The 20,572-nt window shown below is 42.1% G+C and overlaps 1 protein-coding gene across 3 annotated transcripts in view; it reads left to right on the top strand.

Annotated features, from left to right (window-relative positions):
• ESRRB (estrogen related receptor beta) overlaps positions 1–20,572 on the top strand; it is a 134,631-nt gene that overhangs the window by 39,636 nt on the left and 74,423 nt on the right. Inside the window, exon 1 of one of the 3 annotated variants that reach the window (XM_054827013.1) lies at positions 5,416–5,640. The exons of 1 other annotated variant lie outside the window; for it this stretch is intronic. In XM_054827013.1, the coding sequence (XP_054682988.1) occupies positions 5,591–5,640 (50 nt within the window). In that variant the 5' untranslated portion in view covers positions 5,416–5,590. Of the gene's footprint in view, positions 1–5,415; positions 5,641–20,572 lie in introns of those variants that run through there. One more of the 3 variants, XM_054827011.1, reaches the window with a different exon arrangement.

The following is a 20,572-nucleotide window of genomic DNA, read 5'->3' on the forward strand; positions in this document are numbered from 1 at the left end:
TCAAAATTCGGAGCTGGATCACAGCTCTCTCTTCTTCAGTCTTCCAAGTCTACAAGATCCATCTACCTCTGTAATTACCTATTTTTTTTGAGGAAGGTTTCTGTCTGCTTAGTTATGCAAGAGTTAGGCAAAGACCAAGAAGCAGATTGACAAAACACGAAAGCAGATACACCACAGTATTTCTAGGAAAGGAGGATAGACATTCTTATCAAATACACCAGCTAATTGATGATGCAAGAGAGAGCAGAAGGCATAATCCCAGCTATATAATTTCCTCTCCCGCCTCTCTGTATATTTCTTACTACAAGCTTTTCCAAAATCTGGAAAACAATATCTGCCTCCCCGTCGTCTTTATTCTTTCCCATTTGGTAAAATATTCTGCACCTGTGTCTTACTCTGATGCCCTGTTTTGAATTCTACAAAAGTTAGTATGCCTTCGCCTGGTTTGTCTTTGTACATGTGTGTGTCTGCATGTGCACTTTCATCTAAGATGTCAACAGGAACATGTTCTACTCTGGAAATAGAGTCCTGCTATTAACACTACAAAGACAAAAGCAGGTATAGAAGGACACAAAACAGCATTGGCCCTACAAAAATAGGGGTCATTAAAAGAAAGTCTTGACTTTTCATTCCAATGTAGGTATGTTTGTCTTATCTCAGGGCTCCTAACACTCCAAGCAAGAATTTAATGAAAGGTCACGTTTTTGGACAGAGAATTCTCATTCAAAGCAGGACAGTAAGGATTAAGACACTTGCATTCAGACTTTTGCTCTGCTACAGATTTGCTCAGATTGATCTGGCCACATAACCTCTTTATGATATGATTTGGCACTCTGTAGGTTGAGAATTATAACACATGTTTTAAAGACGACGTAATGCTTGAAACATGTCTAAGGATGTTCAGATGGGTAGTTATTTAAAAATTACAATGTCAAAACTATTTCCTGCTTAAATAGATGTTGAGCTTCAAGAGTGATGGTGGAAGATCATTAGTAGTTAGCTAGTAAGGTCAATTAAGAGGGTTTTTTGGGGAAAAAAAAAATCGTTGGAGATTGGGAGAAAACAAGACATTGCCTTTGGGGGGAAAGTGAACAGTTTTGTTTGGGTGTAGTAAGGGAAAATAGAATAAAGCCCAAAATAAAGAAGACTGTTCTCATGGATAGAGTCTGTATCTGGGATAGTTGTTTGCTGTGGAAGGCAATGTATGTGGGAGTGGTAAAAGCCTACCAGTGATCAAGGACCTGTGCTCAGGGGACCTAAGTTTCTCCCCAGGGTTACTAGCCTTGCAAAGCAGAGGGATCAGGGCATGCAACATAGTGACTTGTGCGAAGTCCAAGCAGTACTATTGGCCTCAAAAGTGTGAAATGGTTGTCTTCTAAATTCGTCATGATGACCCCTCTGTAACTATTGTTTCCTTAAATTAGACAGGGGCTGGGAAAGGTCTCTTGTCATTGAACTCCTCTTTCCCCAGCAGACGAGATAAGAATGTGTGTACACAGGTCTGTTCTGCCCAGCTTAGGTCTCCCAATTATTATGTATGTGTTTTGCCCTATGCAGATACTTCACTGACTTCCTTGTGAGAATACAGTAACAGGGCCTTCATAAAAGCGAATAAAATCCCAAACCCCCAAAAGTAACTATATCTCTCCTTCTGCTGCGTTTTCCTTATTCACAAAAAAAGTAGCCTTATCAACAATTGAAACCAGGTTTGTTTGGCATGATTTGCAGGTTACTCCTACATTAGACCAAATGAAATTTCTGTCAGTCAATCAGTCAACTTGCTGGAAAGTTGATCGTTATTCCATGATAAAAGTTTAAAAAAGTAAAAAAAATTAATCTATCAAAACCAGATTAGTCATTAACGGATGGCGGGAAAGTCTCCAAAGAAAGTCTCTATCTGTCATCTCTTGGAAGAGCCAGCAAAAGTAGAGACATATGTCTTTGCAATTCTTGCTTTCTGGGGAAGGTTATTGCATGTCTCAAAGAGCTGATACTGCCTATAGCTCCATCAGCCTATAGCATGCCGATTATGTTCTGTCTGAGGCTAACACTGATGGAAAGTCATTGTGCTGCATTTAGACCAGGTGTGAGAAGAACCAGTGATCTAGTAAGTAGCTCTTCTCAGACTTAGTGGCCAGGACCGTTCCTGCCCCTCCTGCAGAGAGAGAGCAGCAGTTCCAGGGCAGGTTTTGGTGAGGCCAGCAAACAATGGCTGTGCTCACAGGTCAAGCTACTGCTACTGTCGCACATGCCATTCTGCCTTGTATTCACCCAAACTGAGGTTTTTGGCTTCCAGATCAGCCAGCTTAATCTTAAGAGTCCTTTCTAACCTTGTCCTGGTACTTTTTTCAAAAATACACATATCAGAAGGAAGGCTATGTCAAGATCAGTGTTTCCTTCTCCATTCTTTGGGGGAAGAGAAATCGTCTTTCTGGGGGAATTCAGGTAGGCAGATCAGGCAGAGATTATTCCTTTCTATCCTTCTCAGAAAGGAAGAGTCAGGCCTCTGCACAGCTACTCCCAAGGCAGGGAAAGCTCCATTTGTCCATTTGCACTGGGTCAGAAGAGATTAATGTTACATTTCTGCACCACTCTGTAAATACCCACCTTACCCAGGCAGTCTTCTGTCAGCAGCAGCCCATTTCCAGTGTACAAACCCACCATTGTACTGTTTATATTAGTTAATTCGGCCCTGTGGACCTTGTGCCAGGCAATTGCATGGCTCCCTGCTTGCCTCGCCTCAGCCTGAATAAAAGTTAAAAGCACAAAATTGGGAGAGCAGGACCTGCCTGCCAGGCCATTCCCACCCTGGTCTCCCATTCACTGAGATACCCCACCAGAGCTAATCTCTGCACAGTCAGGTTCCAGCCAGGGTGCATCTTGCTAGAGAAAATTGTTTTCCGTCAAAATTGGCTCACTGCAAACACCCCGACTGCTCTTTAACTGTAGCCTGCCCAGGCCCTCACCCTGTGTGCCTCCTCCAGCCTCTCTTGCTACTGTGCATCAGGAATCTTCTTCAAGGGCATCTAGGTCATCAGTGAGACCCTCTCTGACCTCAGATTTCTGTTGGAAACATACTGGGGCTGGTTTCATCCTTCTTGCTTCTGCTTGAGTCAGGTGTTTTCCAATGTGGTTGGTGAGACACCTTGCTTACAAACTGGGGCCTTACTAATGCTAATGCCCTACTAAAGCTCTTGTCTTCTGTGTCATCAATGTTTAAAGCATCTTAGAGTTTCTGCTGGGCTGATAGATCACTTAGGTGTACAAAGGTATATGTGTATATGTTCCATTTGTATTAACTCTGCTTCCTGGAAAGATATATAATCTGAATTGTGTCACCTGCAACATTCAGGTAATCAGATTCTGCTGTAGTCATAAAACTGTGAATGAGTCTTCTCTGTCTCCCATTTTCTAAATTAACCTGTTTTCTGTGCCATCTTCATGTGTACCTCTCACCATAAAAGACCTCTGTTTTGACATCCTTAGGCTGTCGTGTCTTAAGGATAGTTGATCAGAATCACACAGCTTGTCCCCACATGGCCTGGGGACACGCCAGGCTATACCATTAGTTTGTATGGCATTTGTTAAGATCTCTGGTAGAGGAGGTAGTGAGGAAGTTGCACTGATAGACTTCAATAAAGCAAGGATGGTTTACACTGGCTGTGAATTTGGCCGTTCCTCTTTTGTGAACATTCTTGAGTTTCTACAAATACTGATTGTATAAAAAGTTTTAGCCTAATTAGTCAGTGCTTATTGCCGTGTTTATAGCTGAACCACACTGCATTTTCTTCTATGCTGTATTGCCCCCCTCACCTGAAATGCTCTAGTCTGCCCTTTGCTTCTCCCTGTGTTGTACACTCTTGCCTCAAATTAGATTCTGGATTTTATATTAAGAAATGTCCTCTTAGCTCCTAGTTTTTTCTTTTTGTTTGCCTAGCACAAGAGAACAAAGCTTTTATCCAGGTGTGTTTATGTGTATTTTCCTTTTAGAAAGGTCTCTAGTTCTTCTTTATAAAAATATCCTTAACAGATATATTTGAGCAGTGGACATCTAAACATGAAGTAGAAGCACAGGAGAGAGACAAGCAAGGTTTGCATGAGTGTAGTTTGGAAGGTGGAGAATAGGTAGCAAGGGACAAATAGACCCTGTAGGGCACCTCCACGTGAGTCAGGTTTTCAGTGCAAGGCTGTGTGTGCTAGGCATGTGCCTGAGAGGCTCATGTGCTTATATGGAGAGGGATCTTCAGATAGGTATTGGTACATTGCTGTAAATATGCAGTGGAATTGTATGAGTGTGAAAATGTGTGCGGGAATTGTGAAAGCAGACTGACTCTAACAGTAGCCAGTACGTATGTAGAGCTTTGAAAATGTGCCTTTCATGAGGCTAGTTGTGTGTGCCAGTTTTGATGTTTGTGAAGATTTCTGGGGGTCTATCTCTATGGTTTTTGTGCTTGGGAATATGCGCTGTTATCCTGAATGTCTGATTCCAATCTCTTGTGCCAGGATTTATTCCAATGTGGTTTCATAAGCTGCACTGAAGTGACATCTGAATTACGCTGCTTTGAAATGGGACTCAGGCACTCTTCTGCATGCATGCATTAGTTTGCGTGTATGGGAAAGCAGGTATCTGAGTACAGTGATTAGGCTGTGTCACTAAGAGATGCGGGTCTGTGCAAGTGCACAAAGTGCGTGTATGTGGAGTTGTGTTTGCATGTAACAGTGCCTGTGACATGCATGTACAAAGTGGCACGCTGCCGTGTTGTGCTGTCCGTGTGGACTGCGGTCTGGGTGGACAGACGCCCGCCGGCATACCCGTGCGGAAAACGAGCAGATGTAAATAGTCCACGGGGCACCCTTCACCTCAAGGCTTTGCTTAACCCTAAACTGTACAGCCGGTGCCCACGAGAGACAATTAGTGGGTAAGAGGCATGGGGAGCGTGTGCTGCCGCTGCGATCATTCCTGTGGCGGGACCGGGCTGGGGCTGCGATTTCGTGTCACCCGCGCTGCCGCGGCCCGGTCGCCCCAGCTGCAACGCCAGGGTCAGCAGTGCCAGCGGCCCGCACTGCACCCCGCGGGGCCGGGACCACGCGGCCCCAACTCCTCCGGCCCGGGACGCCCCGCCGCCTGTCCCAGGGGAGCGCGGCGCCTGCTGGGGCCGGGGCTACGCGGTGCCGCCGGTCACGCTGCGGTGCCGGGTCCAGCGGCCCCCCCAGCCGCGCTCCAAGCCCAGCCCCTGCGCGGGAGCCAATAGCCGCCCTGCCGTCTCCATCCGTCTCCCGGCGTTAAAGCTACAGCGGGGCTCGGGGCGGCGAAATCCCCCGTGGCCGTGTCCTGCGCGCCGCCCGCCTCCTGCCGCCGTCAGTGTGTCCGCACGCGGGTGCGGGAGCGGAGCGGCGCGGCGCTGCCTCCCCGCCGCCTCTGCCCCGCCGCCGGGCTCGGGCCGGCTCCCCTTCCCGGGGCTCCCCGCCCTCCCTGCCCGCTGCAGTTTAGTTGTTCTCTCGTGGGTTTTTTTTCCTTTTCTTTCCTTTTTTTCTTTCTTTCTTTTTCTTTTTTTTTTCTTCTGCAACCGGGAATGCTCAAATTGGACTGATGGACATTTCCGAGCTGTGCATCTCCGACCCGCTCGGCTACCACAACCAGTGAGTGTGCCGTGCCATGCCGCGCCGGGACTGAGCGAGCCGGGGGCGGGCTGGGACCGGCGCTGCGTCCCGCTGCGGATGGGACGGGGTAGCGACCCCGCAGTCCCGCTGCCTCCCTGCCGCAGAGCCGCCCGGATCCCGCCCCCGCGGGGCACCGCATGTTCCGGGTGTACCAGAGCGGCCGGCCGCGGGCAAGGCGATGCGCACCTCCGCGCCGGCAGGTGCGGCAGAGTCCGCGGAGGAGCGCTTTGGGGGGGGGGTCGGTGTGTTGGTGTGTTTGTTTCTTGCCTTGTAACTTCTCCCTCTAATGCTTCATCTCCTAGGAACAGACAGCTAACAGTGAGCACTGGCAGTTCTTTCTGCTCAGTTTTACTTTCCGTCTGTGCTAGGATTTTTATTAGATGATTTACTAGGTGTCTATAAAGAGATGTGCATATGAAATTACACAAGTAGATCCATTAAAGCACCGTCTTTTATTTAAAAAGTCCGTTTTTCACCTGAAATGCCCTATGGAAATTTAGTTTCCCAAGCTTGCTGTTTGGAACAGCCTGCCTGGGAAAGAGTGGAGGGAGTCGGAGGGCTGACAAGCAGACATCCCGAGCTGGGACTGCTGGCTGGTACCTTAGCACCTGCTACTGCTCTTTGTATTCTGAAGTGGGCTGTGCCTGGTAATGCTGCGTTTAAAATCACTTTAGCATGTTAAGTTTGGTTTGATCCTTTTGAGTAAGTTAGGAAACAAGGCAAAATCTTCTCGGCGTTTGCATCCAGCTGACTGGAGCAATTAATTTTAAATGCATTTCTCCTCTCTGATAAATCTTACTCTGAGCAGAGTCCCCTTTTGTGTGTTTGCATGTTAATCCGTGTGTCACCTACGCGGGTTCTATGGTGTCATCAGAGGTGGGAGTGAAGTAATTTTGCCTATTTCTTTGCTTTTGTTTTAAGAACACGTTGTAAAATTAAAACCAAACAAACCCCCCACAATACTTACCCCTCTTCCCTCATTACAGCTTTTATCTGTTTTTCTGTCTTGTTTCCATCTGTCCTTACACTCATTTCTTCTTCCTTTAATCTCCTGCTTCCAGCAGTTTCATTAAAATGAGACTTAGTATTGTTAATAGAAATTAATAATCTAACCCATGTGATTTTCTTTTCCCCACTGGTGCTTCACTTGTGGCTGCTCCATTTTGAATTAAAAATAAACAAACAGTTTCTTAAGGGAAATGTATTCTGTATGCCGCTGGGAGTCTTTTAATATTAAGGCAAAAATAGAAAGTGCATTTACCTTCATTAAAAAAACCCACAAAATACTACAATCAGAAGCTAGATCTTCATCACTTACTATACTGTCTCTTAACTTTTTCCTTTTATTTTTTCTGCTTCTGAAATTGAGAAAAGGAACTCAAACAACACGAAAACAGTAAGAAATAATCTGCATGTTGTATCACTGTTCACCTGTTTTACTTTTCCATGGGCAATCAGTCAGCTCTCAATAATGGCAAGCGCACCTTACCCATATTCACAACTCTTTGGCCCCTGGGGGAAGTGCCACTGAGCCCCTACGGCTCAGCGCGCACTGCTTTTTGAGATGAGAAACTGTTGGAGACCTCTCTATTTAGAGAAGTGCTTGGCTTGGTTCTGTGTGCCAACCAACCTTCTCTTTCGCATTGTTGAGGCTGGGGAAAACAGACAGAGAAATATCGTTTAAAAATCTCAATCTCTATTTTTCAATCTCTTTTTTGATTATTTTTTTTTTTAATTAAAGGACTACAACAATGCAGGGAAGTGTGGCTAAGTCTGGAAAAAGTTACTGAGAGAAGGAAAAGATGTGAGAAGCCTTAAAAATACAGTATATTTAAAGGTATATGTGCAGTGTTTCAGGTACTGATTTGATTTACATTCTGATTTTGTTAAGGTTAGATTTCAGATTGCATTCCTGTAGCTGAGGATAAAAGTTGTCCCATTGTATATCCCTTTAGCCATTTTTTTCCTCTCACTATAACACTATTATATTGTGAACATATAATGTAAATACAGGTATCGCATTTGTGCTTGTATCGCTGCCTAGCTGTGTGAGCATATTATCCTTATTGTACTGATTTACTCTTCTGACTGCTAGTCATTGAAAAGATTTTAATATTTTCCTTTTTTTTAAAAAAATAATACTACTGTTAATTATGTGGATAGCAATTTTTGTCAAATTAAATCTTAAATTAGGAGTGAATTTAAAAATATTGCAAACTTGCCTCTTCTTGTTTAGTTGCTTCTTAAGCTATAGGAATAATAGGAGGAAGAGTAGAATGTAGGAAGAGAAGTGGATGTGGTCACTCAATAAGTGATCCATACAGTTACCTGGAAACTGTATTTCACCTCGCAGTTATTGAGAGAGAGGGAGAGAGAGAACGAACAAGGCAAAGGAGAGAAGAGGTGACTTCCTTCACCTTGGAGTTTAAGGGGAACTTTATTTTTGTAACAGTCAGACCCAAGAAGAGTCTGAACAAAAACTAAGCAAAGGAATTCATTGTCCCTAATCCCACTCTTCAGGTTTTGGATTTGTCTTCCTCAAGCAGTGAAAGTTCCCTTTTCTTTGCCTGCATGTGTTGATCTGAGCGATTACACCAGGAACCTGCAGAAGTTCTGGCCAGCGGGCTGTGTGGTTTCCTTCAGTGCAGGATGTTGCAGGGAGAGTAAGAAAATGCTTCTTCCTAATTTTGACCCTCTGTGCGTGTGTCCAAAGGGAGCATATGTATTTCATTTCTTGCGTAGGAATCCACTCTTTAGCAACTGCTTACCTTTTGGTACTGACCTTTGAGGGAATTGTTCCTTGGGTAGGTGACACAGCTCCAAGGAAGAAGCTTTTGTATGAGTTCGAATTGGGAAACTAACAAAGACAATGATTTGTACCTGCAGTTTGTCTCTCAGGTGAGGGCATATGGCGAGAATATATTAGTTACACTGTACTGACAACGTCTGTCTGCAGTACAGCGGGAAGGGAATGTGTGTGCAGACACCACAAATGTACACTCTGACATAGAAAAGATGTGATTATATTCACACACAATAACACATATGTGCATCTATAAATATTTATGTCTAGGAATATGCACATAAATATGTATGGTCATACTGAATATTGGTGTTGCGTCTCTCATATGCAAACCTAAGGCTGTTTCATAGGACAGTGAAATACGGCATTTTTACTTTTCCGTATTAACTTCCACATCCTGGAGAATTTTTTTTCTGCCTACTTATAGTTGCCACTAGAAATGTTGATAGGACTACAAAATTGCCATCTCTGTTTCTAATTAATATTCTACATGACAGACAGAAACTGACCAAGGAACTATCATGAAGGGAAAATAAAAATCATTGGCAAATGAAGGCATCCTGCCAGATGCTATGTCTCTTACGCTGTTTCCTCTGATGTACAAGAAAGACACGTGAGTCATTGATCTGATAAGAATGAAAATTATTTTGTGAACAGAAGGAAAAAGTTGAAAGGAATAAGTGATATATTTGATAGAGAGACGGAAAGGTATAACATTGGAATTTTAAGTCATTGAAGGAGTGAATTCCAGACCCCATGACAGAGAATTAACGAAGTTGTTGTCCCTGACTCTAATGCACAGACTGAGGAAATGTGACTTGATTTCAGAGCTTACTGGAAATCTCCATATTCCATGAATGGGAGGAAATCTGAGTCAGAGAAGCTGAATGCAACTGTCTGCTTTGAGTATCTCTGAAAGTCTGGGATAGGGAGTTGTTGTTAATTGAGGAGAGTGGGGAGGGAGTTGTTTGTTTTATTGACAGAATAAATTGAAAAACCTCTGTAAGGGAAATGGCCTAGTTACTGGGTTCCTGATGAGGTTCCCATTATAGAATGTGGTCTCAGTACACTAAGCTTCCTGAGCACAAGGCTCATGATGAAACTGGTAGCTTTAAAGTATTTGTTTTTCCCTCCACTCCCAATTCCACTTGTAAAAGTAAAGATGATCTAATCATTATCAATTATTGAGAAATATGGAAAGATCAATATATTTTAAAAATAGGATTTTTTTCATTGTATTGATTTGAAGTTATCAATAAATATTGCATTTAGCCTGAGAGGGGAAAGACTTTGGAGAGATTGCATCAGAGAAAGTTGCTGTGACAGAGATTTCACATCCCGTTTTCTTCGTCTCCAAGAGAACGTTGCTCTACTCTCCGTGCTCCTGCCACTGTTATTCCCCAGCCCGGTTTCTGCACTGTTACCACTGCTCAGTATTTCATGTAGTTTGAAGACACCTATATTCTTCAGGTAATTTTAGTTCAATAAGAAGTTTTGTGCATTGTATCAGTGGGTGTCTATACCAAATTTACCAGGGCTCAAAGCATACACACTCTCTTAGGTAATGGAAGAAGGGAGAAGGTAAAAGGTTTAAACCTGAGACTAGATGAACTTCACAGGCTTTATTGGGAGCACGGGAGAATTTCTCCAAAGAGTGTAAAATGTCTAAAAGAGGTTTAATTAAGGAAAGAAATAGTAAAAGTAGAAAAAGAAGGTGACAAATCTTGGATATAAAAGCCAAAATCCTTTCCCCAACTTCTCCTTTTAATTTGCTCTCCCCAGTTTAGGAGTCGGGGGTCATAACGGCAGCTAGGGTTGCACGCCAACAGTTCCACTGTAGATTGCAGAGACTGGGAAATTCTTCCCAGTAAGACTTGTTCTTTATCCCATGGAGCTATTGATGACAACTTTACAGCCAGGGAGCACAACAGAATTTTTAGTTTGTGCAGTGTGTGAGCAAGTAAATTTAGCATCTGTCCAGTACCCAGCAGTGAGGTACCTAGGTAATGCTGCTATAGAAGCTGGGGGGGGAAAAAGGAAAGATCAGAGCTTCCACAGAAAACTATGAATCAGAGGGTGGTTTGTTTAGCAAAGGGACTTAACAAAGAAGATATTAGCAGTACTTGGCTATGGTGACCTTGCCGAAAATACGAAAATCTTTATTTCTTTTTGTCTTCCCAGTACCGGCTGCATTTGAGTTGTGAATGTAGTCATCTCTATGTAGCTTGCATGTGTAAAGTGCTTTATGCCTGTCACTGGGAACAGAACATAGTTTAGTATTATTTATTAGTAATAGCCATTGACCTGGTGAGTTTTACTTCTTAGGAATTAAACTGTAGTAACTTATTCTTTGTGTTTGTTTCCATCCTTGCTATGCTGCCTCTCTCTAAAGCTTTGCCCTGTCTCTTCAGAGCAATAGAGATGCCCACAAAATGATCCTTGCAGCTGGAGCACAGTGCGCTTTGATTGTTCCAGTGCTTGAGAGTCTGGCTGCTGGCAGTGACTGTCCGTGAGGAGAAACATGCTTGCTCAAGGTGGAACACACCGTATAATAATATATTTGTCATGTTTGTAATTGCAAATGTAATTAGCAGACAACCTCTGGGGGACTGAGGACTTGAAACTTTCACTGCACATCATTTGACCCTATCTTGACTGGACCGGAGTTTGTATGCCACTGTTAACCCTTGCTGTTCTTGCAAAGAAATGCTCCTTTTAGTCTGACTGCTGCTAAATTTCCTGTCTTTTTTTCCTTTTTTTTCCCCACTCTCTTTTGTTTTGCTTTGAGCAGCATTGTACCTGTATTTGCTTATACCTTCTTATATTGTGGTGGCGAGCGCTAATGTTCCTCCTGCGACACATGCACTAGTATTTCCTCTCCTAGCACTTCTGACACAGTCTGGAAAGCATTCTGCAATGCCCTTTGTGAAGAGCACTGTGTACTAGTAAGTGCTTTTGCATACTGAGCTGTTCAGTGCATTCCTATCACCACAGGCAACGTTACTATTCAGTGCCCCTTGCACTTCGCAAAGACAACTTGCGAAAAGCAGGTGGCAAGCTGTTATCACACAACCTGCGATGGCTCTGTGTCCCTGCTGAGCTGGAATTTTCTTGCACTCCTTTTCTGAATGGGGGAGGAATAAATATGTAAGAAATCCTGTTCGTTTTGTGGGATCCTGGCAAATCTCAGTCTAGTCACCCTTAGGATGACTTTGTCGTCCTACAAAGAATATTCCTGATCCGTAAGGATTTAGCAAACAACACAGAATCTGTTCGTAAAGTCACAAACTTATGTGTGCATAGGAAGCAAAGAGGGCTACTTTGCTTTTTCATGTTAATATTGTCTCTTATTTGTTTTGGTTTTTTGTTTTTAAGATAGGACTTAAATTGAAATAAAATTTGTGATAGGACTGTTCTTGTTTTGGACAGAGTTTTATTTATTCTTGCACTTCTGTATGCAAGAGGAATTAGCTTAAATATAGAGAGGGGTGACCATTGTCATACAATTTTTGTCATGACTATAAGGACATTTCTCAAATATTGCATCCTGTTGAAGGCTTGGAAGAAAAAGGAAGGCTGTTCTAGTTTCTTCTTGGTAGGGTAAGAGCCTTTGATGAGAACCCCTTCCTTCAGTCCAGATTTTCCTTTTCCATTCCTGGAAATTATGTTGGATTTACCTTATCTATTTTTCTTAAATTAGAACAGCTTATAATGTGGGTGATGAAAGTGGGACCTCCAGCTTAGAGTATCCTGTGTAACAGGAGACAATTTCTCATAGCACCTTTTGTTTTGAATTGATTGTGTGTGTTTTACTGCAGCTGTTTTTAGATGAAGGTTTCTTGTTGCTCCGTGCCTACTGTTCTGAAAGGCTTTTTGTACATACGGTATATTTAGAAGTGTTATTTTCTAATTTTCCCCCCTTTTTCTCCTGGCACTTTAAAGTTCCCTTTCGTAATAATGGCCCTCAATCTGCGGTGATGGAGCCGTCACCGTGAACAATGCTGGTGAGTGTATTGTCTCGCTGTCCTTTTACTCAAGAGAAAGGTCAAAAGAACAGCTTTTTAAAAATGTTCAATTCTCCTGTTATGATTTTGCATATGGAGATGATAATTTTAAGAATGTGTAAGCACTTGGGTGAAAATAAGACAGAAATACTATTTTCCATCAGTTGCCGCAAGTACTTTTTTTTAAAATGTGCTGAACATGAACTATTACAAACCAAATTTCTCACTGAGATTTACACCATTTTATATATTAAAAAATTAAACAGCTGAAAATAAGGATACTAAAGAATTATTCTTCAACAGATTATATTTTTCTAAAGTTTTCTGCGTTGTTTTTGTTTTTATTCAGTCAATCTGATGAGTTTCTCATTCTCAACCATATTATTTGTTTCCTAACTTAAGAAATTACACTTATCTAGGTGAGTTTTTCACAGATGTGGCAACACAGGGTGTTACTAATTTCAAGGATTTGGTTTAGAAATTTTTTTTGGTGTACATAACCAGAATTAGCCGATATGCATTTTCAATGTGCACGTACTTTATGTTTTATTTTTTAAAAAATCTTTGATTTATACAGCAATTTTGAGGAGTTGCTGTTGTTTTATTTTCTTTGTTTCTGGACCGCGCATGGCATGTGATTGCTATCTGGTTTTCACAGTTCAGAAAGTGCTGTAGAGGAAGAAGAGCAAATTAATTCTTCAGAACACCCAAATTCAATCCTCCTTCAGCTTCTTTTCAGATGTACATGATGTTGCTTCTACTTTTATCTCTAAGAGTTTAATTGAGTTTCTTCTTCATAGTTTTTGTATTTCTGTTGATGAGGGGTTTTTTTGGTCATTTTTGTAGTCTAAGGGGGTAATGGTACAGGGAGATACTGAAAACGTTCTCCTATGAAACTAAAAATGTTGATGCCTATTGCCTGACACTCTTTAGTAGGCAATTTTTGTTATCAGATTAATCGGTAGTGCAAAGGTATCTGGCTGGATCAGGGCTCTGCGTACACCTAACTGTATTAAGCAGCAACTTCCAAGCGATGCTGTGCAGCCTGCAATGCAGCCTAACCAAGGACCTGGGGCAGGGAGGGGGGCCACAGCTGTCTGATATAATCCAGACTCACTTTTAAAGCTAAGGAAATCCTGACATGGGAAGGATGTTGATTTTATTTATTGTGGATTCTTTTTGCCGTAGTAGATTGTAGCAAATATGACCTTTTGAAAATCATGGTTAAGTGTATCGATGTGTCCGTATGTATTATTTTACATAGATGATGCCAGAAATGTCTCCTTCGGAATAATTGATACAAGTTGCATAGTGGCACCAAGTATGCTGTAGAGGACTAGAATGAGTGAAAGTATGAGAGAAACCGTTTTCTTGCATACAGAGATCTGTAAGTGCATGGATCGAGGTATATCAGGGGGTGTGTGTACACACTTATTTTTAAATACATGTGCACATACTATAAATTAACAGAATGCACATGTATATGAAATATATAATTTTATATATAACCACATGTTCATTTGATATTGCATAGTGTACTGTTTCACTTAGTTATCCATACAATGCTTCTTTCTACACATATGCAAACCTTTCTGCATATGATTGCGTATTTCTGTGTGTGTATATGCGCATAAATGTATAAAAAAAAGGATACATGTGTCTGTCTTCATCACAAGGTTGTTCTGAGTCTTTGTTAATTAATGTTTGTAAATCTGTAGATAGCCTTGCATAGAAGGTGTTCTCTAAATTTAGAATTCTTTACAAATACCCTATGTGTAACAGTTGTGCTTTAAAAAAAATAATTGGTGTTTCTCTTGGAACATATGTAATTGTGGGCTATATAGGGTTAGGTGCTACTAAACATCTGCATTTAGATCTTTTGCTTGTAAATCAATGACTATCAGAATTTGTGATTTTTAAAGAGGAACAGAGATTTTCTTTAAATAAACTATCAGAGAGGAATTTGAAAAATGGTGTGCAGGACATAGGTCCAGTTATAACATTGTCCGGATAAAGCTGGGCTCATATGCCATAGCCAGAAAAGTCAGTGCTTTGGAATTTCTTTTTTATTTTTGTTTATTTTTTTGTTATTTTGGAAACTTCTATTTCTTCTTTTTTTTCTTTTTAATGTGATTTTTGTTTTGGAAGGCACAAAATATAACGTACTTCTCCTTATGAAACCCCATGCTTTGAAAGTTATTTGTCAATGAGATACTTCAGGTTTTTATTTCAACACCTACAGTGTTTCTGACTGTTCTCTTTTTATTCTTTTAGAAGTGGTTTTCAGTTGGAATTTTTTTTTTTTTTAAATAAACAGAGCAGTTCCTTTTCTGCCAGCAATTACAGCTAGGGGACTGTCATTGCAGAGGATTCTATAAACCCTAATCACTGCCCATGATCATTACTTCTCTAATAATACGGACCATCTCTTAATGGTTCCCCTCTTGAATTCCTATTCGAACATGGACTTATTTCTAAAAATATGAACAAATTTAATTCCACAGTGTTTTTTAAATAACATAATTATGAAACAAAAAGCAAAAGCTCTCACAGTACAGGGATGTGGTATTTATACATGTTTTAACACACTAATTTTCCCCTCAGGTGTTTAGGGAAAAACAGATGCAGCCGCCCCCCCCCACCCCTTCAATTGTTGATTGAAAGAAGAAAAAATACCTGGTTTTGCCTGGTCTGCTTTTTCAACATACTATTACTTTGCTTCAGTCTCCAAAAAATGTTATAGATTCAATTCCCCTGTTGGACCAAGAGTTAAAAATTAATTCATGAATAATAAAAACCAATCAGTCTTGTTGAGTTTAAGAAGGATTAGAAGAAAGGTTTTTGTACAGAAGCAGTTATATATCTTGGTGGTGATGTTGTTGGACTAATAGACATTGTACTAGGTCCCGTTGGTTATCTGATAAAGGTAGCTGATTTGCAAATAGGATTGTTATCCTGATGACTAACGAGTCTAATATTGGATGGATTAAAAGAGGTTGGGCGGCTGGTGTCTATTATAAGTTCTCAACTCCCTCTTAGGAGATAATTTATTTGATTCAGACGTGTAGATTGAAAAGGGACCAGGTAAATACATACCACAAAGGAACAGCTCATGCTATGTTACTGCAGCTGGGATTTTCAGGGAAGGCGATGTGACTTGGGCACAGAATTCCACCGAGTGTCAGCATGTCTGTGGTGGGAAGCTGTCCATAGAGCAGTGAGAGGCCTGTGTAGACATCAGGCTATCCTGTGCTCAGAGCACGTAACTGATAATAGGTGGGCACAGAAAAACTCATGATCCCCTTGATATAGAGGAAGGATTTGCACCCAAAATTTTATGATGCAAAACCTGACCCTGTCCCTGCATAGATCTGCTGTGTGACACTGGAGAAGGGGAGAAGGAAGTAGGAGACGTGGCTTCAGGGGAATGAGAGCATCCACAGTGATGGAGATCTCAGTTTTTAAAAAAAGGGTTCAGAGCTAAAGCTAGAGTTTAAGGGAAGCTGGTGGACAAAGGTGGCTTGTTCCAGGGACAGTACTTGAGCCTGACATGGGGTGTAGGAAGAAGGTTGCTCTTCTGCACCAGACAGCCATTCAGCACAGTTAGGTAGAGGTCTGGGGAAGGGAGGAAGAGGATATGGCTGCCATGGGCAAGAGGAAGAGTGGATAAATCTTTTCAAATATCTGTTCCATCAGAGCTTCTTATGACTACAGAGCCTTGCTGAGAAAAGCATCTTGAGTGACAAATTCTCCTCCTGTAAGAGGAGTTCACTGTCACGCTTAAGAGCCACAGCATCTCTTTCAGCTGTCGTAGGAAAACTTGCAAACGCAGGATCTTTGGGAGGTTAAAGACAGTGATATTCAGCCTGCAGGCAACTGGCTGTTAGATTTGGGTAGAAATAAAGGCAGCATAAAGAGAAGTGTCCTCTTTTTGAAAGGAGAATAGTTTTGCTTCCTTCAGTGGGGGACTGGCCAGTGGCTTTGCCTCCACCTGCCCATTGCTCCAGCGCAGGTAGGAGCTGGAAGAGCTCTGCAGCCATCTGCAGGGCTCTGCTGACAGTGCGCCGGGCACCTTGTTCCTGCAAAAGGGGCTGCAGGGCCTGCCTGGAGAGCAACCATCGTACCTTTCTTTTCACAGGCCGGCTCTTTGGAAATGTTCAAATTACATTGTCCTCAAAAAAGTACATGTGGGTTTTTCCTGGGCATCTTGGCAGTGATCTCATTGTTGCATTAAGAGAGAGTTTCCATGTTTATGGACCTCATGGAGACTTCAGAGAGGCTCTCTGTTATCCCTGACAGGTCCTACCCTGCACACTCCCTTTTGCACCTTACTAGTACGTATTTGGACACTGTTACCACATCCTCTGAAGAACAATTCCACTGTCTGTGGAGATCTCATGGTAAAGAAGCTTGATGAGGAAAGAGAAACCTTAGTGTTTCCCATATGAGTTTCATGCAGTCTTTGAGAAATACATAACTGTCTCAAAAGAATGCATCTTTTGTGTATTTGCACGCTGTTTCCTAAATGAAGCAATCTCTTTCTTTCTCACAGAATCACAGAGTGGCTGAGGTTGGAAGGGACCTCTGGAGGTCATCTGGTTCAACCCCCCTGCTCAAGCAGGGCCACCTAAAGCTGGTTGCCCAGGACCATTTCCAGATGGATTTTGAATATCTTGAAAATAGGAGACTCCACAACCTCTCTAGGCAACCTATGCAAGTGCTTGTTACCTTCACAGTGAAAAAGTATTTCCTAATGTTCAGACAGACCCTACTGTGTTTTAGTTCATGCCCTCATGTGTGCCCCTTTAGTTTTTTCCTCATGCCTGAGTTTACCCAATTGTTTTATGGTCAATTAAAACTCTATCTAGTTTGTCACTCTCTTTCTAATAAAGTGACACACAGAAATTTTAGGTACATTTAGGTTAAACCTATGTGGAAGAGAAGTATTCCCTACCTGGTTCCCTGGCAGTGTATCTTGATGTCACTTGTGTAGGTGATTGACAGCTGGCAGTGTGACTGTGTCATTGGGATCTGAATTGCTGGGCTCTTGCAGCCTGAGTTAAGAATGACAGGTATGTTGTCTTAAATTCACGATTGGTTCATCAAGAGCATCTATTGTGTCTCATCAGGAGATACAAGATTTTCTCATCTAGTCGGGAGTACAGCTTGTCCACATCACAATATGATGAATACGTAGAGGTATTTGTTTCAAATATCCTCTTTATCTTTTTCTTAGTCAGTAGCTGGTTTATCTGGATTCTTTTCTTAAGAGAAATATGAATAGCAGTGAGCAACAATGAAAAGCAGATATAACAGAAAACAATCCATTCATTTGGGGGTTGCTGTTATTTTGACCCCTGTCCTCAATCCTCATTGTCTCTGGTTTCTTCTGGGAGAATGACATCTGAGTGGTCTCACTGTATCTTTGGTGCATCACCAGTGTGAGAGTTAGGATAAAGATTTTACACTGTTCATGATGTGGACTACTGAACCAGGGAAAAAAATCTTTGATAGCAGTAGAGAAAAATCTTTGAGGAGGATGCCATATTAAAATGACTTCTACTGTGACAGAAAACCTTCTGCCTGTAATAATGTAGTCAGTACTTGCTGCCTTCTAGGAGCAACTACTGTGCTAACAAGTTCTGTTTCACTTGCGGCAATAGGTAATTTATAGCAGGTTATTTCATCTTCTGAGAGCAACTAGCAACCATGAAATGCTGTCACTGTTGTTGAAGGAAGAGGCTGGTGTTAAGAATTTATATGGGAAACTAGACAAGCAGAAGCCACAAGATGAAGAAGCCATCTACAAGCTTCGAGTGTGTTTGGGAACTTGCTTTTTAAAACTGTCTTCTAAGGTACTTTCCATCTGAATCTGCTGTCATTTTTACTTGTGTAAATGACAACTAACTGTGAAAATCAGATGGGATACACCAATGTAAAACTGGCACAAGATTAATATTAGACCATTCAGCTCAGCATCACAGTAGAGGAAGATATACCTGGAACTAATATAAGAAATCATATTGAAGTGGAGGGGGTGGGAGGGAAGGACTAAAGCTTTGTTATGGGAAGGGCAGAAACTAGTGATTTTCCTTCTGTAAAACTCTGCCAGGTGCTGTTAGTGCCTCAGATCACTGGTTGCTTCATTCAGAGTTCAGGTTTCATGCTTCTAATGCATGAAATGATTCCTTCAGCCCTTTGGGAATAATTTGGAATATGTTGGAGAAGGCTACATAGTGGTAATTGGGGAGCAGTTTGATGCATTGCTAAAATGCACAGAGGACAAAATGCCAAATGAGGTGTGAGAGGAGGTGAAGTGTGAACTTGCTGAAGTTGCAAAGAATATTATCAGGATAAAACCACAGCAGAGGTGAGTAAAGCAGGACTCCAAAGAAGCATTCTAGCATGTGGAGAATTCCAGAGAGCTCCAGATGAGGATTTCCCTTGCCAAATTTATGAGGATGAAACCTGTGGAAGAAGGCCTGTGCAAAGGAGAAAGAAGACTAGAACAAGATAGCTGGGAAGAAGAGACTTAACTCTGGTTTCAAGCTCCTTTTAAGGTATTTATATAATGCCATCTAGCTGAGCAGTAATTGCATCCTTATAGCAATAGATAAAGAAAAAGTGGAAGGCAAATGTAACCAATTGTGCCTTAAGCAAAACCTCCCTGATATTCCCCTGTGGGTAGGAAATGTAAGTTTAACACCATCTGATTCTGTAGTATCCTGAGAACTCCAGTGCTGCAAGGAAATGCAACAAGGCAGTACTCTACTGCTCTAGACAAGAGATCCAAAGGAGAGTTGATGGTTCAGAATGATTTCAAGCATTTTGGATTATAAACAGTATACTTCCACTGGAGACTGTTGGAGTTGCGTTTGATTGGAGATGGTGAGCTGGAGGAAAGACAAGCAAGGGTAGAACCTGTGTCATGGAGCTTGAGATCAAACTGTGATGGAGCGATGGTGACTGAAAAGCCAAGGACCACAGTCCAGTCACTGTGGCTGTGTCTTGCCATGTGACTAAGGTTTTTGTCTGAAGCATAGTAGGAAACATCTATTTCTTACCACTTTTCTCATTTAACTTACTGAACATACACTGAAAATGCACAGTTATTTCTTCCTGCAGAAAGTTGGAATTTGAGTACAACAGCTTTAGGAGAAGGAGAAATCAGAGGAGGAAGAAAGATTTTGCTAGCACGTGCACAGGTTTCTGTTGCTAAAATTGAATGAAAATTTGCCTAAAAACTAGGGTTAAACCTTGCAAAACTACTGCTTTGTTTCTCTCCCAGCTTTTTAATTCAGTATGCACTGTATGGCCACTGGACTGGAAATGGGCTTTCCTTCAAATTTGCAGGCTGTCTTGTTTTGTCTCTCTGCTACAAGGTGAAAGTTGTCGGCAACACCCTTGTGAGGTGAGGAAGAGGCCTCACACACAAACACACAGGTCCCATCTACCTGACAGCCCTATCACAGCCCCTGGCACTGGCTGAGAGCAGAGCCTGCCTCCACCCGTTGTGGGGAACCCAAAACCCAGGTGGTGCTGGAAGCAAATTGCGCTGGAGAGAGGTGATGAGACGTAGGGCAGCAGGATATTTCAGAGGGCAGAGGAGTTTTGAAATGGAGCTTTTGACATTGGAAAGAGCTGCTGTGTGTAATGCCATGGGGCCTGAAGAAAGAGAACTGTTCCCTTGGGATGAGGAGATTTATTACAGTGTGTTTAGCATTTCTGCAACTAGAGAAGGAAGATGCACATTAGCAGCTGGTAGGAGGCCTGTGCTGCACTTCTGCTCCAAGGGAGCGGAGAAGGCAGGAATGATGCATTGCTGTGAAGTGGGATGGGAGTGAAGTCCTGTGCATCAGTCGGGGCAAGTTAGAGCAACACTGGCTTGGCGTGGAAGAAGGAAAAACTCAGCTGACCTTTTTATTGTAATGGAGATATTACAGAATATACCCAGGAGAAAAAGCTCACAATCAGTGAGCTGGAAAAGGGGGGAACCCCTGGGGACCACCAATCAATTTGAAAAAATTTTCTGGCCTGTTCTACTGGCTGCTGCTGTCTTTTAATATGGTTTCAAGTCTTTGTGCTGTGTTGCAGGATTACAGGG

This window comes from Grus americana, chromosome 5 (assembly GCF_028858705.1).
Source record: "Grus americana isolate bGruAme1 chromosome 5, bGruAme1.mat, whole genome shotgun sequence".
NCBI lineage: Eukaryota > Metazoa > Chordata > Aves > Gruiformes > Gruidae > Grus > Grus americana.